This window comes from Crinia signifera, chromosome 1 (assembly GCF_055691185.1).
Source record: "Crinia signifera chromosome 1, ASM5569118v1, whole genome shotgun sequence".
NCBI classification, from domain to species: Eukaryota; Metazoa; Chordata; class Amphibia; order Anura; family Myobatrachidae; genus Crinia; species Crinia signifera.
In genome coordinates, this window is record NC_139217.1 from 230333879 (window position 1) to 230359964 (window position 26086).

General features: G+C 44.0%; 1 protein-coding gene across 1 annotated transcript in view; it reads left to right on the forward strand.

Annotated features, from left to right (window-relative positions):
• The window catches only part of COMP (cartilage oligomeric matrix protein), a 151446-nt gene that overhangs the window by 100085 nt on the left and 25275 nt on the right, over positions 1–26086 (forward strand). The window contains exons 8-14 of the mRNA XM_083179394.1: positions 537–641; positions 4989–5096; positions 5224–5383; positions 5508–5626; positions 11489–11541; positions 15911–16104; positions 17308–17486. Of these exons, the coding sequence (XP_083035520.1) occupies positions 537–641; positions 4989–5096; positions 5224–5383; positions 5508–5626; positions 11489–11541; positions 15911–16104; positions 17308–17486 (918 nt within the window). The remainder of the gene's footprint in view (positions 1–536; positions 642–4988; positions 5097–5223; positions 5384–5507; positions 5627–11488; positions 11542–15910; positions 16105–17307; positions 17487–26086) is intronic.

Sequence of the window (26086 nt, forward strand, 5' to 3'; positions counted from 1 at the left end):
TGTTCTCTGGTGGAGAACACTGGTGACCAGCGAGATTGATGGACACTGCCCATCAATCTTGGCCAGCGACAGCGACGCGCATTGCTGTTGCTATCGCCTCTACACACACACACTGATGTAGGGCCATTTTCTAAGCGACTGCCAAACTAAAAAAAAAAAAAAAAATGCCATGATATCGGCATGTGTGTAGTCCCTATTAGCCTCAAATTGGAGGCTTCAATTCTGGAAATTCAATATTAAGTAAAAGCGGCTGTGATTCTAAATTGGACACTTCTGGCAGCTCAGAGGCTGCTTGGGCCGTGACCTGTAACACTGCAATGTGTTGGCATAAGTGACCAAGGTGGTTTTATAAAAGAAAAGTTTTATGGAATTGTTCTTTTTGCTTGCTTTATTTAAAGCAGAACAGTAGGTCATTCTATAAGCAGTGACAATTGGCAAAATGGGAGAAGGAATTTGTTCTGATACCAAGTACAAGTTTAGTGTGTCATTTGTATTGAGGAGTATTGCCTTAAAACCTCATGCCAATTTTTCCACAGTGTAAAGTGGGATGGGCAGGAAATGGAATATTATGTGCGAAGGATACAGACATTGATGGATTCCCAGATGAAAAGCTGCGATGTTCTGATTTGAAATGTAAAAAGGTAAGTTAGAAATACCTGGAAATCCACACCATCTGAATGATGATAACAAATGATAACCCCACAGTAAGGCTTCTACCCTATACATTAATTACAGCAATTTTTCCCTCAATGCTCATTGCCAGGGGACACGCTCCTTGCTGGGGATTTCTTGCTCAATGCTGGGGTTACTTGTTCATTGCCAGTGGTTTCATGCTCATTGCCAGTGGGTTACATGGTTGTTGCCAGGGGGAGCTACATGCCCATTGCCAGTGGGGGGCGTTACATGCTCATTGCCATTATGAGTTGCATGCTTGTTGTATGCTCTTTGGCAGACGGGAGTTGCATGCTCATTGCTAGGAGGAGCTAAATGTTCTTTGACAGGTGGGGCTACATGCTCATTGCCAGGGTAGGTTTTACATGCTCATTGCCAGTGGGTTACATGCTTATTGCCAGGGTAGGGGTTACATGCTCATTGCCAGGGGGGACAAAATGCTCATTGTCAGGGGGGAACTAAATGCTCATTCTCAGGGGGGAATTTGCATGCTTGTTACCAGTGGGAGGTATTTGCTCCTTGCCGGGGGGGGGGTTACAGTATATGCCCCTTGCCAGGGGGAAGTTATATGCTCCTTGCCAGGGGAAGGGGTGATTTCATGCTTGATGCCAAAGGGGGGTATATGCTTGTTAGTAAGAGTTACATTTTCATGCTGGAAAGTTACATGCTCGTTGCCAGGGTGAGTTACATGCTCATTGCCAAGGGGAGATACATGCTCGTTGCCGGAGAGAGTTTTATGCTCCTTCCCAGGGTTATGTGCCTTGCCGGGGAGGGGGCACATGCTCATTGCAAGGGGGAGTTATATTCTTGTTGCAAGGGGGAGTTGTATGTTCCTTGCCAGGGGGGGGGGGTATATGCTACTTGCCAGAGGCAGCTATATGCTCCTTGCGAATGGAAAGTTATTTGTTCCTTATGTAAGTCAATGGGGACTTACATGCTCATTGCGGGGGGGGGGGGGGGGGGTCCAGTCTACAGCAAGCCAGTGCTCCCAGAACCTGCACTTCTGGGTAGCACTGGGCACGCTGCTCTCCTCTGACAGACACTAGAGGTCTGACAGGATCTCTAATGCCTGTCTCCTCCAAGGTGGCAGCCGTCTCCTCCTAGGTGGCAGCTGTCTTCCCACTACCATCGTCTCTGTCTGCCTCCTGTTCTCCTGGCCAGGGTGGAATGAGAGGGGGTCACCGGCATGCCTTCTCCCTGGTTTCTGAAGCTTGAGCTCAACTGGAGCCACCCTCCCTATGCCTCTGGGTCCAGGAGATGTGGCCTGCCCCAATGGACTGCATTGACTGCAATGCCAGTTTGTACATAGTGACAGGGCCCAGGTGCTGCATGTAATATTACAGTGCAGCACCATGCTCCTCTAATTGAGCGTGAGCTTGGTAAGAGGCACCTGGGCTGGCCACACCCCTATTATGTCTCCACTGCTTGTGATGCTGTCTTTATGGTGGAGATGTATTAAACCTTCTAGGATGAGTGTGGATATTCCCATAGCATCAGATGCTAGCTTCCACCTATTTAGTACATTCTATAAAATTATAGCTAGACTCTGGTTATATCATTGCTTTTCCTCTTCAGTGGTTTTATTAATCTCTCCCCACATTTCATCAAATATCAGATAATTCACCCATTGTATTCAAACTAAATTTCATACTGAGATGTGAAAATATAGAATAAAGGGGCATATTTAATAACATGAAATTCTTGTTATCTCTCATTACTAATATTACATGTTGCTCCAACCAATCAGGTTCTAACTGTCATTTTTTAAACACATGACAAGAGCTGATTGGCTGGAGCACCATTTAAGATCAGTAATGAGCAGTGGTGGGTTTTACCTATGGGCTGCAGGACTGCAGCCCCCCAGGTAAAACCCTTCACTGTGCTCTGTCTAAGTGAAGCCAGATGCAGTCTGCGATACTGGACTGGCTTAACTGGGACTAGCAGGGACTTCTTGTTGGACGTCCGACCTGCCAGTCACCCAAGGCAGTCCCAAGGTGGGAGATTATCCCTCCCTCTGGTATGCCTCTTTGGCTTCTATGGACTGCAGCCGAAGCAGCCCATAGAACCAGGGGCATGTGCATGACGGTACTGCCTTTGGGCCATCCTGTCGTCCTGTATTGTTGCCAAAGCAGCCCATAGAAGCTGGCCGCATGAGCATGCGCAATACAGAGGTCAGTACTGCGCATGAGCCGATCCCAGCATCTGTCATCATTGTACAGGCCAAAAACCGCAGCGGAGAGCAGGGAGCTGGCTTGGCAGCGGTGGCAGGGAGCCGGGGACTGGCCAGGAGCAGCGGCGCCACACGTGTGTGTGTGGGGGGGGGGGGGGGGGGGGGGTTGTGGCCAGCGGCAGTGCCCTTTTACTATAAGGTATGAGCCACCGCTGGTAATGAGTGATAACAAGAATTTCACTCATCAATAAATCTGCCCCTAAACACAGATGATCTCTATCAACTCATTAGCAAGTAGCTTGCTAATGATAAAAGACAAACATGCACCAAGTTCAACCTTTTTTTACAGGACCCATTAGAGTGAGTCTCGATGTGATATCCCCTTTTTAATTTATTGGTACTTGTTTCCTAGCACGGCCACACCGATTCTAATCGCAGGTAAAAAAATCTAATCGGTCGCATCGCATGCGTGCTAAAAAATCGCATGCGATGGTCCCGACGCGATGCCCCCGATTTCCCATTCGGGCTCGGTGGCTCGCTGCGCTCGCCACACTATTCTATTCTCAACTCCACGCCGACGTGGATAGTGGGGGTATGAAAAGGTCGGAGGACGCGTACCGTCGACCCTCGCGGGCTCGCTGCGCTCGCCACGCTTCGGGTTCACGTTGATCGTGGGGTGGCGTTAACTAATTTTGGGGGGCCATTTCACTGTTCTGGGGTGTTTTTGGGGGTTTCTGGACCATTTAACATTGTTCCCTGTTGATTTGGGTAAATTGAGCCATTTAACATTGTTCCCTATGGGAAATCGGGGGCATCGCGTCGGGACCATTTAATGCTTATTTAGCCGCATGCGACGCGACCGACGCGATTTTTTAACTTTTCAATGCATTTCAATGGGAAATCGGGTCCATCGCGTCGGGGGCCATCGCATACCACTATTAAGGGCACAAGATCAATGCGATTGTGGCCGTGCTAGGAAACAAGTACCAATTTATTTAATTTGTTTCAACATTGGGCCAGATTGTGATTATTAGTTGTAAACCTGAATGTTTTTTTTCCAAATAAATGTTTGTCCAACCTTGTTTTAAATGTATTTATTGTGTCTGCCAACACCACCTTTACTGCCCTAACTGTAAAAAATACTTTCCTTCTAAGGGTATGGAATATTTTTTCCATGCCCATGCATCCTAGCCTCCAACCTCAAAGCAAAGAGCGAGTCTGATAATTCAATACATTGCCCCCTGATATATTTGTACATGTTAAACATTTCTCCTCTTAAATGCCTCTTTTCCAGCATAAACATTCCTAATGTGTCTAATATTTCCTAATAGCTAAAGTATCCATACCTTTTATTAGCTTGGTCGCGCTTCTCTGGATTTTATCCAGCTCTATAAATGTCCTTCTGTAATGTGGGGCCCAGAATTGCACTCCAAATTCCAAATGAGGTATATAATTACATCCCTTGTTTCCGTGCCCCTTTTTATACAAGTATCCTTTTGGCCTTGGTGGCTGCACCATGACGCTAAGCACTGCACCCCATTTTGTTGTCAGTTTGGACTCCTAGGTATTTTTCCAATTCGGATTTGCCCAATTCTACCCCTTTAAAATAATAAGTCTCACATTGGTTATGTCTCCCAAGATACAGAACCTTACCTTTATCAACATTGAACTTCATTTTCCATTTGTCCGCCCACTCATCTAGTTTATTTAAATCTTTCTGTAAAATGGAGACATCCTCGATAGTTGTAATCACCCTACACAGTTTGGTTAGTTTTGTGTCCTCCATAAAGATGGATACTCTGCTTAGTATTCCATCCTCTGTACCATTAATGAATAAGTTAAATAGAAGAGGCCCCAGCACCGAACCCTGTGGTACTCCACTTAGGGCCTAATTCCGGAACGAGTGGGATCTCAGGCATTTGATAAACTGCGATGTTTGCAGCTTACTGAGCCAACCTGAATCAGGCCCTTAGTCCTGTATCCAACCTGAAAATGCACCATTTGCAAGAACCCTCTGTTCTCCATCCTGCAGTCTCTGAACTGGCTTCGCTATTGTTTTACCAGCTATTCATTCATTCCTTGATTACCTATATTTTTTGTTTTTGTATTTAAACGTTGGTGTACAGATCATTGTCTCTATTTTCAGGACAACTGTGTAACAGTGCCTAACTCTGGCCAGGAGGATGCTGATAGAGATGGAATTGGTGATGCCTGTGATGATGACGCTGATGGAGATGGCATACCAAATATACAGGTACATGGAAAGTTTTTACACATTAAATAATAGCATGTAATAATTAAATACAAAATTATAATTACACATATTGTAATGTTGGTACATTACGGGAAATTTCAGTAAATTATATATCTTTTTGATACAGGATAATTGTGTCTATGTTCCTAATGTGGATCAGAAAAATGGAGATCAGGACAACTTTGGTGATGCATGTGATAATTGCCGTAACATCAAGAATAATGATCAGAGGGACACTGACCAGGATGGGAAAGGGGACGTCTGTGATGATGACATGGATGGAGACAGTATGCTCTTAAAGTTATCTAAAACAGCAGATGTGGGCTTGTAACTTGCCAGGGCAATAACACAGTAAGGAGAACTCATGAAGCTGTAAAACTGATTTATGCACTTTTGTGTATTTTTTCTTAGAAATTAAAAATACAGTGGACAATTGCAAAAAAATTCCCAACACTGACCAGAAGGACACAGATGGGGATGGTGTAGGTGATGTATGTGACAGCTGTCCCACTATTCGGAACCCAGATCAGGTAAACAGAGCTAGAGGGTCAGATGTACTTAGCTCCAAAAAGTGATTTATTTATGTATGTATTTATATATTCAGGTCCGGTGCCCTAGGCAGAGCTACACAATACTGCCCCTCTCTCCTCTGACAGCCCCCCACTTCCAGCTACTTACATACACCTCTCTGTGCATGCGTTGAGTGCAGAACATGGCCAAACCTCCGAAAACGGCTTTGGACACTTTTTATGCTTTCTGCTGCGTCTCGTCCACACTGTGTATATGGCAATCAGGTCCAGCAAAGGTTTAAAAACATGTCTAATCTGATTATCTGATATGGCACAAAACAATGAACAATTATGCATATTTATAGGGGATGCAGTCAGCATCCCAGCAGTCAAAATGCTGGCATTTAATATACCAAAGCAGGCATCTCATCTGCTGTCAAAGCACTGGCGCCAGAACATTGAATGGTTCAGAATGCCTATGGCCACTAATGGGGTGATTAAAGGTGGCCATACATCAGAAAGACATGGCATCCAATCATACAATCTCAATGGATTACAAGATGGATTGCATGCAGATTGTGTGAACATCGTGTGCACACAATCATACAATGCTGGCCCCGGGAGATTGGAGGATTGGTCCTCTGATCTGACGTACTGCACGTAAAATCAGTTGGGATTGGGAGCAGATTGCAAGTGCTTTTAAGCACATGCAAACTGTCTTTAGATTGCTCATACAACCAGAGTCATTTGACACTCCCTCCCTGACTAGCAGAGAAGAGAGGTGCAGCTTCCGGGAAGTGAAGATGCTGGGAGCCGCAGAAGTTTCCAAGCGGCTGAAAAGAGCGGTGGACGTCCTTTTGCACAATTCTGTCACTACTCTGAAAACAGTTTTCAGAGGATTGCTGCATTTGAGCTATTTAATAATGGCATAACACAGCAGATGTGAGCAGTTTGGTAGTTGCTGGCAACCTGCAATTTAAAAAATATATATATAAAAAAAATGGATTTTTGGTACTCCTATCCTTTTGATCCTAGTAGGCCCGCCCCCTATTTAAATGAAGCTTCAATCATACAATCATGCAGCAGATGAATTGTATGATGGATTGTATGACAGATTGTGAGTACATTGTGTGTCCAAAAACCACCGAGGACTGCCGGGGAGTTGAAGGGAAATTGGACACAATCAGGATTGTAAGACCGGTCTTTCTGATGTATAGCTAACTTTAGGGTTAGGCTGTGGGGCAAGGGGGTGTTAGGGTTAGGTTGTGGGGAGGGGGTTAGGTTTAGGCAATTAGAAGACGGGTTAGTGTAACGGTGTGTACACACGTATCGATTTACTTTCAATTCGATTTGCATTCGATTTCCTTTATTCCACCCCTTTCGAGTTGGCCTTTGTTTTCACATTCAATTTCACATTCGATCTGCAATTTTGCATTTGATATCAATTTCGATTTTCATTCAAGGTACAATGTACACATTCGATTTACTGGATCAAATTCGATATTTCCTTGCCTGCACAGTCTATTTTTCTTTTCGATATAGAGAAAAATGGTAGCGCGTATCGAATCGAATGCAGGTGAAAAGCATCTTAAAAACCATTCGATTTAGATACTATTTTGCTTCTATAAGCAATATCGAATCAAAAACCTGGCAAAATCGAAGCGTGTATACACCCCTTTAGGACTGTGGGGCAGGGGGGGTAGGTCTAGGTGGTGGGGAGGGGAGAAGTATGGAGGGTTAGAGTTAGGGGCTGGAAGGGAGAGCATAAACATACTTACCTGACCCCTGTTGGCTTCCCTCCTTTGAGATACTGGCATTAGTATTCAGACCGCCAACATCCTGATTGCCAGTCATCAGTATGTATCCATTCTGCAATGTTCTGTCTAACATGGTTTTAATATAAATGTCACCACCGATGAACTTTAGGACATAATCTTTCAATTAAGAGCAGATAAATCTGTAGTGTGTACACTTGAAATGCATGTTACCAAGATGGCTTCAACTCTCAGAAAATCATTGTGTGTGTGTGTGTGTGTGTGTGTGTGTGTGGATATATGTGAAAGCAACCGAAGGGGTGCTCACGGGAGGAGGGGAACAAAAAAGACAGCTTAGTGATAAAGTAAACTGTAAGACAAATAAACTAAGACTCATTTAACAACCTCAAAAAATGTGGACCCACTCTTCTGTACTGCATAGTCCATATATTTGTCAATGCTCAAATCCCTGTTGTTTGAATTGTCCCCAGGAAAATGAATCTATACTGTACAAGGGGTTGGTATGCCCCTTGACAAGGCAGCATTGTGAAATGACCTGACATCAGGACATTGTAGAAGCATATACATAACCACTTAGTTGCCATGGCTGCATGTTATGTGCCAGCATACAGCTGGTCTTCTGCTGAGACGTCATTGGTTAAGCCATATAATTTTTCCAGTTTTTTTCCTAAACTATTGCTCGGTTTATTCCACCCTCTCCCCACTACAATTACACCCTGTAGCTAGTGCAGTGATTGTCCTTTATCCTCTTGGTGGGCTGTCCGATTGCTGTGGGGAAAGAACTATTGACAGAGATGAGTCAGATCAAATAGCCCTATTCAGCTTCAGTTTTGGTTTGGCAAAATTTCACAAAAATACAATTGCTTGTGGCAGCTTCCTTTGGGGAGCCCGGTATAGGGCAAGGACACATGCTGGGTCCCTTCCCGCAATGTATTTTTCATATCACCATCTTTTCTATGTTAAGCTTATGGAAGGACGCAGGACTGCTATATTGGAAGTCATTGCGTGGTGGGAGGGGGGGGGGGGGTTAATTAGACCTTGGCTGAAGCTGTTTCTTGTCCCTAGGTGCACTATTGTGGTGTGTGTGATGAGGAGCGGTAAACATGGGTTAACTGTGGGAGGAGGGTATACTCTTGAGGGGAGGGGGTCCCCCTGCGAGTGGGTACTCGTGGGAGTGCTAATATTCGAGAAACAGAACCTAGGTGCAGAAGCTTCACATCAGTATTTTGGAGTGTTCCGGATTGCATTCACCGGGGAGGGGGGAGAGGGGGGGGGGGTAATATGTGAGATGGCTGAAGTATGTGGTACTAGTCTACTCTGCGCTATCCAGGAGGAGGGTGCGTTGCTCATAGACAATTGCCTAAAGCTGCCTAGTGGTGGCGCTGGCTGTATTACTATTCATGTAATAGCAGTGTAAAAACTAGTTAAAAAATGAAAGCTCCAGCATGAAACTTTTAAGCAACAAATATTGTCAAATATAAAGAATAGTTTTTATATGGTGATAATATAATACACAGCACTTTACAGAGAATAATTAATACGTAAATCTCTGTCCCAGTGGAGTTTACAATATACAGTGAACTACATACTTTTCTACTCTCCTGGATGTTGTGGGAGACACCAGAATTTGCGGGCAGTCCCAGCAGCCTGGAAAAATTTACTGTCCTCCCAATACCTGCTCACTTACGAAGAAAGTGGGCATTACAGTAGCATAATGGTGCATCCCGAAGATAACTCCTGAGGTGGTGGAGACAAGTATTTCTATGCTAATCACATTATATTGGCACCTCCTGAGCGACCTGCAATTTATGTCTTTTCCCAATAGGGGGTGTACACTAATGACAGTTATTACTAGGCCCTGACCTCAACTCCAGTCAGTGGCATCTGTCTTGAAAGTATGATTTACTACCACTCACATTACCACTGATTTTTTGACAATAGGCAACTCAGCTAAGGATAATTCTATAATGTTTGTATGATGAAAATAGAGAACCCACTAGGAGTCCATATAGATAATAAGCTGGGGTGCAGTGTTCAATGTCACATTGCAACAAAAAAGGCCAACAGAATTCTAGCATGTATTAAAAGGGGCATGGAAACTAGGGACTCAAAAGTAATTATGCCACTGTACAAGGCATTTGTTAGACCACACCTTGAATATGGAGTACAGTTCTGGGCCCCACACTATAAAAAGGACATCATGGAATTGGAAAAAACCCAAAGAAGAGCAACAAAGCTTATTAGAGGAATGGAGAATTTAAGCTATGAGGAGAGATTAAGCAAGCTAGGACTATTTACACTAGAGAAGAGACGTTTAAGGCGGGACATGCTCAACATGTACAAATATATCAGGGGCCAATATAAGGAACTCTCAAGCACTCTTTTTACTGCAAGAAAGGAAACTAGGACACGAGGGCACGAATTTAGATTAGAGGAAAGAAAATTTCGTTCCCTCAAAAGAAAAAATTTCTTTACGGTCAGAGCAGTCAAACTTTGGAACTCTCTTCCTGGAGAGGTGGTGTTGGCAGATACAATAAATACGTTCAAAATAAGGTTGGACAAGCATTTATTGGATAAAAATATCCAGGGGTACTAATAAGAACCATATTCTGTCTTTTACAAGGGATAAGCTATTAAAACGTAGGTTGAACTAGATGGACGCAAGTCTTTATTCAGCCTTATCTACTATGTAACTATGTAACTATGTAACACAAGCATGAAGAGAACAAACACAGATAGGATACTATAACCCAAACCCCAGCATTCTGAAACATTGGTTCTAACCTCTATACCACTAGGATGTACTGTGCTACTGCTATATGGTTCTAACCTCTATGCCACCAGGATGTACTGTGCTACTGCTATACGGTTCTAACCTCTATGCCACCAGGATGTACTGTGCTACTGCTATACGGTTCTAACCTCTATGCCACCAGGATGTACTGTGCTACTGCTATATGGTTCTTACCTCTATGCCACCAGGATGTACTGTGCTACTGCTATATGGTTCTAACCTCTATACCACTAGGATGTACTGTGCTACTGCTATACGGTTCTAACCTCTATGTCCCCAGGATGTACTGTGCTACTGCTATACGGTTCTAACCTTTATGCCACCAGGATGTACTGTGCTACTGCTATATGGTTCTAACCTCTATGCCACCAGGATGTACTGTGCTACTGCTATACGGTTCTAACCTCTATGCCACCAGGATGTACTGTGCTACTGCTATATGGTTCTAACCTCTATGCCACCAGGATGTACTGTGCTACTGCTATATGGTTCTAACCTCTATGCCACCAGGATGTACTGTGCTACTGCTATATGGTTCTAACCTCTATGCCACCAGGATGTACTGTGCTACTGCTATACAGTTCTAACCTCTATGCCACCAGGATGTACTGTGCTACTGCTATATGGTTCTAACCTCTATGCCACCAGGATGTACTGTGCTACTGCTATATGGTTCTAACCTCTATGCCACCAGGATGTACTGTGCTACTGCTATACAGTTCTAACCTCTATGCCACCAGGATGTACTGTGCTACTGCTATACGGTTCTAACCTCTATGCCACCAGGATGTACTGTGCTACTGCTATATGGTTCTAACCTCTATGCCACCAGGATGTACTGTGCTACTGCTATACAGTTCTAACCTCTATGCCACCAGGATGTACTGTGCTACTGCTATATGGTTCTAACCTCTATGCCACCAGGATGTACTGTGCTACTGCTATACAGTTCTAACCTCTATGCCACCAGGATGTACTGTGCTACTGCTATATGGTTCTAACCTCTATGCCACCAGGATGTACTGTGCTACTGCTATATGGTTCTAACCTCTATGCCACCAGGATGTACTGTGCTACTGCTATATGGTTCTAACCTCTATGCCACCAGGATGTACTGTGCTACTGCTATATGGTTCTAACCTCTATGCCACCAGGATGTACTGTGCTACTGCTATATGGTTCTAACCTCTATGCCACCAGGATGTACTGTGCTACTGCTATACAGTTCTAACCTCTATGCCACCAGGATGTACTGTGCTACTGCTATACTGTATATGTACTTTCAGCTGTTAACAAAACCATTACCTCTTTCAGGCAGATGCAGATCACGACTTAGTGGGAGATCAATGTGATACCAATAAAGATCAGTAAGTATACTAAAGCTTGCAACTATGATTAATGGGAAATATTTTTAATAACACATATTATTTATATATCACACATCAAAATGTTTAAAGCAAATGAACTATGGGGCAGATTCGTCCCCATAGTTCGAATTGCGTGCCCACAAAAATGGAAGGCATGCCCATAGAAACACTTGACGGACCCCTGTGAACGCAGGCGTGACCCTGCCTGCTTGGGTCAGGCAGATGATGTCACATGGGGGGACATTTACCAAAATGGATTCGTAGAAAAAAGGTGTATTCGTAGGGAGAAATACACCTTTTTTTTACGAATTTGTATTTTCGGGATTTACAATCCCAAAAATACAACAATTCGTAGTCCTAAAGATGGAACATTCGTATTTGTAGTTACAAATACGAATGCCCTACACCATCGATAGGATACGACAGAAATCACCATTCAAAAGAATGGTGGTTTCTGATTTACTAAGCAGCCGTACTGACAATACGGCTGCTTAGTGGTGTGAAACACCCACGCAAATACGACAGGAAAATAGAACACCATTTTCCTGTTCTATTTGCGTTTTAGCCTGCACGGATCAGTCAGATCCGTGCAGGCTACAGTGTAAAAAAATAGAAAAATAAATAAATAAAAAAAAAACCGGCGTGGGGTCCCCCCCACAGCCGAAACCAGCACCAGGCTAAAGGAGCCGGGGCCGGTAATTAAAAATCAGGGAACCCGACAAATAGGGGTTCCCCGATTTTTAACAACCAGCCCCAGGCTCCAGGTCCGGGGCTGGTTCCCAAAATACGGGGGACAAAATGAGTAGGGGTCCCCCGTATTTTAAGAACCAGCCCCAGGCACAACCAGCCGGCAGGGTAATGTCACAGCCGGGGGACACTTATAATATAAGGTCCCGCGGCCAAAACATTCTCCCTACCGACCAGTCAGCCTGGCCAGGGGCCCTGGGGGAGTGGGGACCCCCCCAATGAAGGGGTCCCCCCCCTCCAGGACTTACCTGACCAGGCTGAAGCCTGGTGCTGTCCTCGATGCCCCTGGGCGGTGGGCATCGAGCTGATAAATGGTGTAAAAAAAAGATGAACCTATTGTTTTTTACTGTGGCACTACAAGTGCCAGCAAGCCTCCCCAGCAAGCTGGGACTTGGAGAACCACAAGTCCCAGCCTGCTGGGCATTAAAGGGCCCGCTGGCACTTGTAGTTCTACAGTTAAAAAAATAGTGCACAAAACACACTGACACACTTTTAAAATAAAACTTTATTACACACAAAGCCCACACATACTAATACTTACCTATCTTCTTCCCATAGGTCGCCCTGGTCCTGTGTCGGCGTCTTCTGGTCCTGTGTCGTCTTCTTCCTCCATGTCGACCGTCGCTGTCGCCGTCCGGATCCGACGAAATCCATTTGGGAAGCTGTGGAAGGAAACCATACTCACCTGTCCCAGCGCGACGTAGTCCAGGTAAGGGTCTTTGCAAAAAAACAAAACGAACACCCCGAAACCAGACCGGACTGACGGAGACGCACGGTGTTTACATCGTGCGGCTCCGCCTCCCGAATGCCGCTATTGGCCGCCTTGCGGCCTAGCGGCCAATCAGGAGCCGCTAGGCCGCAAGGCGGCCAATAGCGGCATTCGGGAGGCGGAGCCGCACGATGTAAACAAACACACGTGCGTCTCCGTCAGTCCGGTCTGGTTTCGGGGTGTTCGTTTTGTTTTTTTGCAAAGACCCTTACCTGGACTACGTCGCGCTGGGACAGGTGAGTATGGTTTCCTTCCACAGCTTCCCAAATGGATTTCGTCGGATCCGGACGGCGACAGCGACGGTCGACATGGAGGAAGAAGACGACACAGGACCAGAAGACGCCGACACAGGACCAGGGCGACCTATGGGAAGAAGATAGGTAAGTATTAGTATGTGTGGGCTTTGTGTGTAATAAAGTTTTATTTTAAAAGTGTGTCAGTGTGTTTTGTGCACTATTTTTTTAACTGTAGAACTACAAGTGCCAGCGGGCCCTTTAATGCCCAGCAGGCTGGGACTTGTGGTTCTCCAAGTCCCAGCTTGCTGGGAAGGCTTGCTGGCACTTGTAGTGCCACAGTAAAAAACAATAGGTTCATCTTTTTTTTACACCATTTATCAGCTCGATGCCCACCGCCCAGGGGCATCGAGGACAGCACCAGGCTTCAGCCTGGTCAGGTAAGTCCTGGAGGGGGGGGACCCCTTCATTGGGGGGGTCCCCACTCCCCCAGGGCCCCTGGCCAGGCTGACTGGTCGGTAGGGAGAATGTTTTGGCCGCGGGACCTTATATTATAAGTGTCCCCCGGCTGTGACATTACCCTGCCGGCTGGTTGTGCCTGGGGCTGGTTCTTAAAATACGGGGGACCCCTACTCATTTTGTCCCCCGTATTTTGGGAACCAGCCCCGGACCTGGAGCCTGGGGCTGGTTGTTAAAAATCGGGGAACCCCTATTTGTCGGGTTCCCTGATTTTTAATTACCGGTCCCGGCTCCTTTAGCCTGGTGCTGGTTTCGGCTGTGGGGGGGACCCCACGCCGGTTTTTTTTTTATTTATTTATTTTTTCTATTTTTTTTTACACCATGCAGCCTGCACGGATCTGACTGATCCGTGCAGACTGCTAGAAATAATTCGTATTAGCGGCCGTATATACGGCCGCTAATACGAATCATTACACCATCGGAGGGTTACAAAGCAGTCGTATATGACTGCTTTGTAACTGATCCTCCGGAACACGACTTTGCATACGACTTAAACAGTCGTATGCAGTCGTAGGGAAACTACCAATACGAAAAACTAGGTTTTTCATATTGGTAAATTTCCCCCATGATGTCAGCTCCAGCCCCCAATTCACAGAAGAACGGCCAGCATAAATGTAAGTCCTGGAAGTAACCATCAAATGAGTTTTCCTCTGTGTGGGAGCATGCGAGTGGATGTTTCACACCCATTAGGCCGTTCATTCCAGAGGGGGTGGGTGCAGACAGGGGACTGGAGCAGAGGAACGCAGAGCATTTAATGAGAGTCCCATAAAAATGCTGGGCATGGCGTTGGCTGACATCACATAACGTCAGCACCCCAGTCAGCATGTCAGCACCCCAGTTCAGACTTTTTTACTGAAGGGGAGAAAAATCATTCCATGGCCAGCGACCATCAAATAATTTCTCTCTCCTTTTGGCTGCATGCGAGTGGATGTGTTTGAGTACACATCCCCTCGCATGTTAGTGAGCAGATTGGTTGGCGGGAGAAGCCGGGCATTCATCAGGGTGGCGGGGCGCTAAGCTCCAACTATACACAGCCTAGCGAACAGGTCTGAATCAGGCCCATTATAACAACAGATTTGTCCTTATACACTATTGCCGCAGTCACACCAAGCAGCCCTACTTTGCTCCACAGGTCAAGTGCATCTTGATTGTTTAATTGGTTTAACTAAGAAGCATATTCATTCAAATGTGACAACTTTAACTGACATGTGTATGACTTATATACAGTGTTTTGAGCAGCTGTTTTTGCGCAGGGGAATGCCACACCTCCTGTTGTGTTCTAGCGAGGCCCCTCCTGTGAAATACAAGGGTATGGAAGACATTTGCTACCTACAGAGTGGTTGCATCTGATATTTGCATAGAAAAATGCTCATTTTTTTACCCATTGCATGTTATGTTTGCACTTAGACACAGTTACTGTATGTATGTCCAACTAATAAGGTCCAAAGTGTTTAAGTTGGCAAATGAACATGCTGATGTTCTGTTTTACGGATTGACTCCAATGTTTGCTCTTGAAAGATGGCCCAAGAAAATTATATTTTAGCATGTATGAAGTTTTTAAGTATCATGTTACCCATTCATTGTGACACAATGGGGAAACCACTGAGGGTATAGGAAACACAAACTTTAGTTACTTTAATCAATGTGCTTTTAATTGTGGGAGATCTAAGACCTTAAGGCTAGGGCTACACCTATAAATCTAGAAATGGGTCAACATTTAAAATGTTCATAGTGTGCAGACCCCCTGGCTACTATGGACTGCATCGGCTGCAGCCCATAGAAGCTGACTATGGCTGACAGGCAGGCAGTGAGTGGCTTCCTACAGTAAGGTAGCTCTATGTTAATCGCAGTCTGGACTGGCAATCCCAGAGGGGGGAAACACCTCACGATGAGACTGCCTGTCCTTCACTGACACTGACTTTACTAGAGTGCTGCAGTTCTGTAGACCATAGTTAGAATCCATCACTGTTTATAACTATACTGAAACAATATGTTTGCACATACTTTACCTGGTTTAACAAAAACTTTAAGGAATTGTATTTATTGTGTTTTGTATTTGCAATTGTTTTGTAATTTTATAAATGATCATTTATAATGATAGAGATGGTGATGGCCATCAGGACACACGTGACAACTGTCCATTAGATATTAATAGTTCACAGCTGGACACTGACAAGGATGGCATGGGAGATGAGTGTGATGATGATGATGATAATGATGGCATTCCTGATACTGCACCACCTGGTCCAGATAACTGCAGAATTGTGCCTAACCCAGATCAGGCTGATTCAAATGGTAAATATGGCATAATATGTTTGCAATTCATTTTCTAGTTGTGGGAGTCTGTTGCTCTTCTGCCCCTCTGTTTCTTGCTGAAAGAGGTGGGAGAGGTCGGGGTCACCACATACCAACATGAAAACTTAACTTTTATAAGCAGTTGATATAACTATATATAGTAGATGACTTCCCATTCTAATTTGCGCAGACTAATGATAAGTTCCAGTCTCTGTTTTCTTTGTATCCCTTATATGGAGGTTTTTAAATAATTGACTTTGTCACCTTTTTAGTTATTCAATCATTGAAAACTCTCCTCTCCGGCAGTCTCAATATGTAGAAATGGCTTAAAAATTGCAGCAAAAAAAGGTATATCTATAGATGTCTTGCGCTGACGTCAAACCCTTTTGAAATCCTTTGAAAGAGAAACGGAGATTCTTTCTAGAATGTCCATATTCCCATATAGCTTCCTCAAGTGTGAAGGTCAATATACATTGATCCTTCTTAGATGGACAAAAACATTCGCACTGCAGGGGGGCAGATATTAAATGTGCAGAGAGAATTAGATTTGGATGAATTATTTTGTTCTGTGCAGGGTAAATACTGACTGCTTTATTTTTACACTGCAATATAGATCTAACTTTGAAGTAAAACCCCACCCAAATATAATTCTCTATGCAAGAGTAACATCTACTCTACATGTACGTGTACATGGTTTTGTCCTGCTAAGAAGAAATTTACCAGAAGGAGTAAACCAGAATAAGGCCCATAATCCTTTCTTCTCACTGATAAAACAGGTTCTCTTAAAAAAGCAAGAGAAGCCTGTTTTAGGGTGTGATTTGATGTTTTCTGTGAGAAAACACCTGGATGCAATTTTGAATGTGCAATTTTTTTGACAGGTCAAAACATGTGAATTTTACCACAATTCACAAGTTACTACATGTGCGATATTTGGGAAAATGTGCGATTTTGGAAGTTTTTTTTTACCAAAAATCGCATTTTACTAAGTTTGGCCCCATATGTCATTGTTAGTTGATTTTCTGTGATTCCTCATTTGCAGTACAATATTAATGAATGACCCCATACTAAGTGTATTTTATTTTTTGTTTGATAATTAATTTTCTAATGATGTGCTTTCTGTACTAGATGCCTATTTATCCCACCAAACTATACAATTGATTGTGTTGATTGTAAAATTACTAATTCATCTCTTACTTTATATAGGCAATGGTATTGGGGATGCATGTGAAGGTGATTTTGACAAGGATTTGGTAATCGATATATCTGATGCGTGCCCCGAAAATGCTGAAATCACCCTGACAGACTTCAGAGATTTCCAGACTGTTGTTTTAGACCCAGAGGGAGATGCACAAATAGATCCAAACTGGATTGTCTTAAATGAGGTACTAAGCAAATCCTTTTTCCATTTCAAGACATAAAAATCTAAATACGTTACAATTCTGTACATAGTATCACTTACTATGCAGGCTCCTTTGCTGACTGTGGCAAAGCTATCTCACCAATTATTACAGCTAGAGAAAGTGGGTAGGGTGAAGTACAAACAAGAAATGGCTTGGCTTATCTGGACACTGTCTGCCACAGTTTGTCATAGATGTACACCTCCAGCCACAGTATAATAATTAGCAAATTCTGCTTTCCAACTAAAAAGTTTCTCCCCAGCAGTTCCCTTGAGAGCACTGGCCAGATGGGGTGCTGCAAATGGCTTAATTGTGGCTCAGACTCTGTTAGGGCTTAATATCTGATTCTTACATTAATCATAGTGAATCACTTCATCATGCCTCATTGGTCCCTTTACTTTTGCCAGCAAGTGCTGGTGGCTGGTGGGTTGAGGGAGAACTGTATCAGGACCTGTGAGACTTCCTACAGTACGTAAGTATTGGGAAAGTTTGCAATCAGGGATGTAATGAGGAATGTGAGTCCTGGAGGCATTACCATTGCTGGCCCATGGCACCTGCATGTACCTGGAACAGCACTGTGAAGAGTGCTACAGCAATTCCTCCTGGAGAGCCCAGGGATGCACTCTGTAGTGTGTGGAGAATCCAAGCAGATCTACCCTTACTCCTGCAGATGGCCTGACCGGAATAGGGAGCTAGAACGAACATGAAGGGTAAGATGTACTAAGCCTTGAAAACTGCTAAAATGGACAGTGATAAACCACCAACCAATCAGCTCCTACCAGCCATTTTGTAAACACAGCCTGTGACATGGCAGTTTGTAGCTGATTGGCTGGTGGTTTATCACTCCCTATTTTATCACTTTTCAAGCTTAGTATATCTGGCTCTAATCCAGTTAATATCAACTATCTATTTAGTAATATATATCTGGAGAGAGTCACCAGATGAACCAACTAAAGATGCTAGAATACTTGCTCCTCCTTCCTTTCCCTCCTCTCTGGAGATCTCCTGGCTCCAATGCCTGCACAAGCTTGGAGTCAGTCTCTGGTGGATTTTTGTAGCAGAGCACACTCTAACAATGACCCTGTTACTATATATATATATATATATATATATATATATATATATATATATATATATATATATATATATATATATATATATATATATATATATAAAAACAATTTTATATTTTGGGGAAAAAAGGATTGTGGACTTTGCTATTATTTTGTGGAGGGATTTTACTTGTTTAGTAGTTGCTGTTAGAACCTTTGCATTCCCCATAGGGAATATATGCTCATATGATGTTTATGTTACATTTAACATAAGTAGCATATATTACACTAGTAAGACTGCTTGAAGCAAATGCTTTGAATGCTAGTCTGCTACCTTGTGATTGCCTCTGTGTGTGTGTGCATGTGTGAGAGAGAAAGAGATGTAATTTCACTCGCTACCAACAGATGGCAGTGTTTTGGGACACTAGACATATATATAGATGATTAACATAGCAAAGGTAGCATACATGTGCTTTTGCCCAATTCCCACCTGCATGCTTGCTACACTCTGCATTGTATTAGTAAGAAACTATTTTTTTACACCTCTTTAAGTGCTTATTTGTATATGTCTTTCTTTAAAATATGAATTTTTAACATAAATATGTTTTTTTTAAATAAGTGTCTATATTGCAGAAATGCTAGGCTGTGGTGTATGTGATGTCTCTAGTTCAGGACAGGGGTATAGGGTAGTCTTTGACAGGGTGGTCTGTGGCTCCCCCGCATCGACGGTGCTCAACATCTCCACATACAGATGTTTTCTTTATGACAGATGCAGCAGTTGCTCAGGACAGGCTATTGTACACTGCTTGTCATGTTTTGCTGACTTGTCTGACTGTAGTCCCACTCCTATCTTTGACTGGCGAGCAGTTTAAAGACAATGACAGTCTAACCGGTTGGTTAGGGCAAAGTTGCGGAAAATGTTGTAACATACCTCATACTGCATCAACTCCATTCTTGTGGCATGTCTTTTATTAGGGTTATGGTCATGGACTTGCACATAAACTATAACTTCTTTATCACTTGTTGATGAGACCTTGTTATTCTCTGATTTGCCAGCAGTATCTTGGTGATGTTATGATACATACAGTAGTGGCAAGCTATCCAATACTGCAAACTTGTGCACTCTGTGGCCTGTGTGCTCAGATCTCCAGCCTGTGTATGTCCAGTTCTCTTTCCAAAAAGTGGCCGGCTCTGAAACAAGGCCTCTGGTAGCATGGACGCATCTCCTTTGGTCTCAGATTTTCCAGTGCTCTGAAAGGACCAATCAGCAGTTTTTGGATTTACCCGTGTATAAAATCCCGGATAAGAGCCGTTTCTACTGCACTGTTAGTGGGTTTTTTTCCGCTAGGAAGAGGGACAAGCCCACAGTCATCAGTAACCCATGGCAGCAGTTGGAGCTGGGGGCAGAGGGAAGGAGGGCCCTGGAGGCAGGCGTAGAAGAGCTGTGGTGAGGGAGGAGGAGAAGCATCTGGAAAGGGGATTTAACTACAGTACATGTCAATCCTGACAATGCATGTATTAACTGTAGATTGCAACTTCTCAAATATTTGGGCAAAACAAGCAGCCCCCTTGCCCCTCCCTACTTCCAGCATCTATGTATATTCCCCAGAAACAATTATCTACAGTATCACTTCCTACAGTATCACTTCATTATGTATGGAAAAGGATCAGCAATAACCATAAAACAATGACATCTCTATCTTATGTAAGGTTTTGCGATATATAGTTTTTGTAAACTTTTCCTTGTCCAAAAAGCAACATTTTAAATCATACCATACACAACCATTCATAGGAACTAAAAGATTTAAAGAAAGAATGGCAAAGGTGTACTATGAGGTTGCTTCTGCCTGTAGCTATCAATACAGTAAAAAGGGAAAAGATGAACATACAGTGCTCATCTTAAATTAACCAGTTTATTGATTTCTTATGTAAAATCATTCATTACACCATTTATTAGCTGATTTTTATGAGCTAACAATTATTGATAATTTCCTAGCACGACGCCACCGATTTCTATTGTATGTCATCGGGTCGGAGAAATTGTGTCGATCGCATCGCATGCGATGCGACCAAATCAACACGATTTTTAATTGTACAGTCACCCTGATGGCTGATTACAATGTTAAATGCCCCCCCAGACCTGTTTTTTAATAAAATGCCCCCCATTGTTAACGCCACGCGACGCATGTGAAGTATTCCGCGTCCCCTCGCGGGGCACACTGCGCTCGCCACGCTTCAGGCTCGGTGGCGTGCTGCGCTCGCCACACTATATAAAATCAACTCCACGCTGACGTGGATAGTTTGGGTATAAAAAGGTCAGAGGACGCGTACCACCGCCCCTCGCAAGTTTGCTGTGCTCGCCACGCTTCGGGTTGACATTTATCGTGGCGTTGCTTTAACAAAGGGGGGGGGGGCATTTGACATAATAACTAACCATCATGTGGGTATACAATTAAAAATCGGGTCTGGGGGGGCATTCGGTCACGTCGCATCGCATGCCATTGTAATGGCATGCGATGCGACCAATTTTTAAATTGTATGGGAAGGTCTTTAAAACCCGAAAATCGGGTCTGTCGGGTCCCATCGCATACCTTAAGTTATGGTATGCGATGGGACCCGATGGGTGCCGTGCTAGGAAACAAGTACCCAATTATTTATTTATTTATTATTTATTAACAGTTTCTTATATAGCGCATACATATTTGAACATTCACATCAGTCCCTGCCCCAGTGGAGCTTACAATCTATATTACCTATCACATGTACACACACAGACATTCTAGGGTTAATTTTGATGGAAGTCAATTGACCTACCAGTACATTTTTGATTTTTTGATTGTGGGAGGAAATCGGAGAACCCGGAAAAAACCCACGGAAGCACGAGGAGAATATTCAAACTCCGCACAGTTAGAGCCATGGTAGGAATTTATTAAAAAAAATAACAAAATATTACATTTTAGCATGTTCTTTTGCATTGAGGCCCTTATTCAGATCTGATCGCAGTACAAATTTGTTCTCAAAATGGTCAAAACCACATGCACTGCAGGTGGGGCAGATGTAACATGTATAGAGAGAGTTAGAGTTGTGTGAGTTATTTTGCTTCTGTGCAGGGTAAATACTGGCTGCATTATTTTTACACTCCAATTTAGATTTCGGTTTCAACACACCCCACCCAAATTTAACTCTCTCTGCACATGTTACATCTTCCCCACCTGCAGTGCACATGGTTTTGCCCATTATGAGAACAAATTTGTACTGCGATCAAATCTGAATAAGGGCTGACTGTATGGCGGAGGCAGTGCTCCCCCTGCTGGCCATCATTCCTTCACTACACTTCAGTGACACTTGCTTTTCACTTCCGATTTGAATCATTGCCATCACAGGTTTCAGTTTAATAATCCTAATGTATATACTTAATAGCTGGCTCATGTAGCATGTTAATATAAATAACCTTACATAACAAAATAATCTACTATTTAATACTTAAAATGTATTAAAAAATATCTAATTTAAGTTACTCAAAATTAATCTGTAATGACGTGACTAGAAGCTCTCACAAATACAGATATTACAGTACATAAATCATTTCTTCTGAATGAGCTCGCATACTGAGCAGATGTCTGTAGACTTGGCTTTAGGCTCGATTAAAGAATTAGACTACTCTCCAGCATTTACAATAACAATAGACTGTATGTATATTGCGCATTTTCACTGCTCCATTCATATTCAGCCCACAGGTAAGGGCTTCGTATACCTCTCATCTTTGTAAAAATTAAATATTAGTGTACTCTCTCTGGAAGTCCTGAAAAACAATTAAAACTGCTTGACCAGTTTTATAATCAGCTGGAGATTTCTTCACAGACAATCCATTTCTCATTCCTTTTCAACAACCTTCAATCTATTCCACTAATCCATTGTTTAGCCATCTGGATGTTACATTCATTTGAAACATTCATTAGGAATCAGCTGTTCCAGAATCAACAGTCCAGTTTGTAGGTACAGTAACAACCTTTCAACCTAATTTCCGAAAAATAGTAAAAAAAAAATTAAAATGACAAAATAAATATACTGTATATATATATATATATATATATATATATATATATATATATATATACTGTGTATATATATATATATACACATATATACATATATATATATAATATATATATATAATATACAGGTTGAGTATCCCTTATCCAAAATGCTAGGGACCAGGAGAATCTCAGCACTGAATTTGAATGCCAAGCAATCATTGTCTTGCACATATATAGTGCCAGTTACATATCATGTCCCCAGTGATGCTGCTACAAATGTCCCCAGTGAGTTTTTAGCAAAAAAAATATTTTTTTTTCACTTTCTGGAATGTCTGGTTTTCGGAATAATTCGGATAACGGATATTCGGATACGGGATACTCGACCTGTACTGTATAATGTTGCAGCAGCCACTGCATATTGACATTTATGCTGCAACTGTTGAACTGTTTACTGAGATACCCACTGGCTGTGGCTCTAAGTCCCCATGTTGCACATAAAATCTCAGCAACACTATCAGACCTTTGAGCAACGATGTGGTATCAGTGACACTGCATCTTTTGACATGCCTGCTGATGCTAGCCACACACACACACACACACACACGTCCAGGAACTCCTGTCAGAATTGCACGAATCGTCTTGCAATTCTGACATGCGTTCACCAATAGTAACCATCAGGATGCATGCACCTTGCTTCTGAATCAGGACCGGTTAGATACAGGATATTATCAATGTCATTGGACATAGACAAATTGGAACTTCTTAAAGGTCTTACTACAGCCTACATCATAACCAAAATAAGGACAAAGTATATGTAAATTAATATAATAATGCAGTGCCAGAATTTGTGAGTGGTTGGCCCAGGTGTAAAAATATAATTTCCTCCACTCCAACTCAGTTCATAATATGCCACACAGCAGTATAAAGCATATATATATATATATATATATATATATATATATATATATGCCCAGGGGTGGATCCAGGAGAAAATGACAGGGGGGGCACCATAATAGGGGGAGGGGGGGATGTTAGTGGTGCCCTGGGAAAGGAGGAGAGCAGAGAGCCCACTTTACCGCACACATATATACACACCTTCTAAGTTTATCACACACACATATACGGATGACCCTACTACCCCAACCCTAACTTCTAACCCCTTTCCTAATACCCTAACCCAAGTACCCTAATCCTAACACTTACTCTAATACGCTACCCCTAAACCCTAAACCTGTATCTTTAATATTATAGAGCAGCAGCAGCAGCAGCAGGAGGCAGGCAGCAAGCAGTGACGGGTCTGACTGACTCTCTCTGATCCTTTCCTCACTCACTGCAGTGAAGATGATCAGTAGGATGCTGGGCCACTGCCTCCGGCTTCAGCACTACATCACTTGATTAGTGGGTGCCACTGCCTGCCTGTGCGCGGTGATATGAGGCGGGAGGCGGGACCTTCTTGGCGCAAAGAGGAGACAGGAAGTCATGCAAATCGAGCGAGCGACAATTGGCTCGCGGACCCAGACTTTATTCTACCCCTCCTCCTCTACCTGGTGACAGGTGTGACAGGCAGCCACCCCGGACAGGACACCACCCTGGACAGGCTACAAGCTCCAAAATGCAGAGTTTGATGTCCGGTCCGGCGGTTTTGTCTTGGTCCGGTTTTCACCCATACCCTGGATCTAAAAAAAAACGTTTTTGTCATGGATGGGGCCAAACTTTACATATAATTTGGGGACACAGGGACAGTGGGGAGGCAGGGATCAAGGCAGGGGGGATGCAGGGACAGGGGGGGATGCAGGGATGGGGAACGGGGGATGCAGGGACCGGGGGGACACAGGGACTGGGACCAGAGGGGACACAGGGACCCGGGGGGGGGACAGGGACCGCTGAATGACGCAGGGATAGGGACCAGGGGATGACTCAGGGACAGTGGTGACCGGGGGAAGATGAAGGACTGGGGGGCAAAGGGGGGGGCTGCAGGAACAAAGGGGGGGGGGCGCAGGAACAAAGACTAGGGGGATACAGGGTCTGGGGGGACACAGGGACTAGGGGGGGATGTAGGGACAGAGACCTACCAGGTGTCCAGCAGTGTTGCCTTGCCGCAGATCTCCACCCTTCTTGCACGCCCGGCTTTAATAGCAGAATCCACAGCTGCTCTCCCTCCTCCACAAGCAGTGACAGCGACACTGCGTCAACCTCCTGCACAGTGCACAGTGCACCCTTGCTGCCCGCACACTCACTGTGCGGCTCCTCACCTCAGTCAGGCACAGTCTGCACAGCCTCTTTCACATGACAGCGGCATGGGCACCTCCCCTTGAAGCCCGCACACTCACTTTTTCTCCTCACCCGGCGGCTCCTCACTCAGGCATGCAGCCTACAGAGCGCCAAACCTAGGACACAGCGGGGGAGCTCCACGCTGATGCTGATCGGTGCTCCCCCGCTGTGTCCTAGGTTCGGCGCTCTGTAGGCTGCACTGTGCTGCATGCCTGAATGAGGAGCCGCCGGGTGAGGAGAAAAAGTGAGTGTGCGGGCTTTAAGGGAAGGTGCCCGTGCCGCTGTCATGTGAAAGAGGCTGTGCAGACTGTGCCTGACTGAGGTGAGGAGCCGCACAGTGAGTGTGTGGGCAGCAAGGGTGCACTGTGTACTGTGCAGGAGGTTGACGCAGTGTCGCTGTCACTGCTTAGGGAGGAGGGACAATTAATGAAACAGGTGCCCCCTACAGCTGTCACTCGGTGGGTAGTAGGGAGCGCCTCTCAGGTCCGGCGCCTACCTGCTTTGCAGGCTTTGCTGAGCAGGTAGCGCCGGCCCTGGATGGTGTAATGGTTAGCATTACTGCCTCACAGCCCTGAGGTCATGGGTTCAATATCCACCATGGCCCTAACTGTGCGGAGTTTGTATATTCTCCCTGTACTTGCGTGGGTTTCCTCCGGTTTACTCCCACAAAAATATACTGGTAGGTTAATTGGCTCCCAAAAAATTAACCCTAGAATGTCTGCGTGTGCATGTACATGTGGTAGGAAATATAGATTGTAAGCTCCACTGGGGCAGGGACTGATGTGAATGGTCAAATATTCTCTGTAAAGCCTGCGGAATCTGTGTGCGCTATATAAGAAACTGCTAATAAATAAATAATAAATATATATATATTAGGGCGGAGTGAAAAAACTGAAATTGAGAAATTCAAAATCGGCTAGTGTGGGAAAGTTGTGACTAGACCTGAATAAGAAACGTGCAAAAGCATTTTGATCTGAGTCAACATCTTCTGTTCTGGCAAGAGGCCTAAAGTTTCACTTTTTAGGTGAAAATGACGAAACCTATGAAGATGCTCCGATCTAGTTATAATTATGTCAGGATGTCTTAGAGTGGTTCATTAATATACTTTAGCATAGTAAAAAACAGTACGAGCTTGTCCTAATGCAAAGTGACTGACTGGCGGGAGAAAAAATCCCTAATAATTGACCCATTTTCATGGTCACAATTGTGAATATTGTGTGTTTTC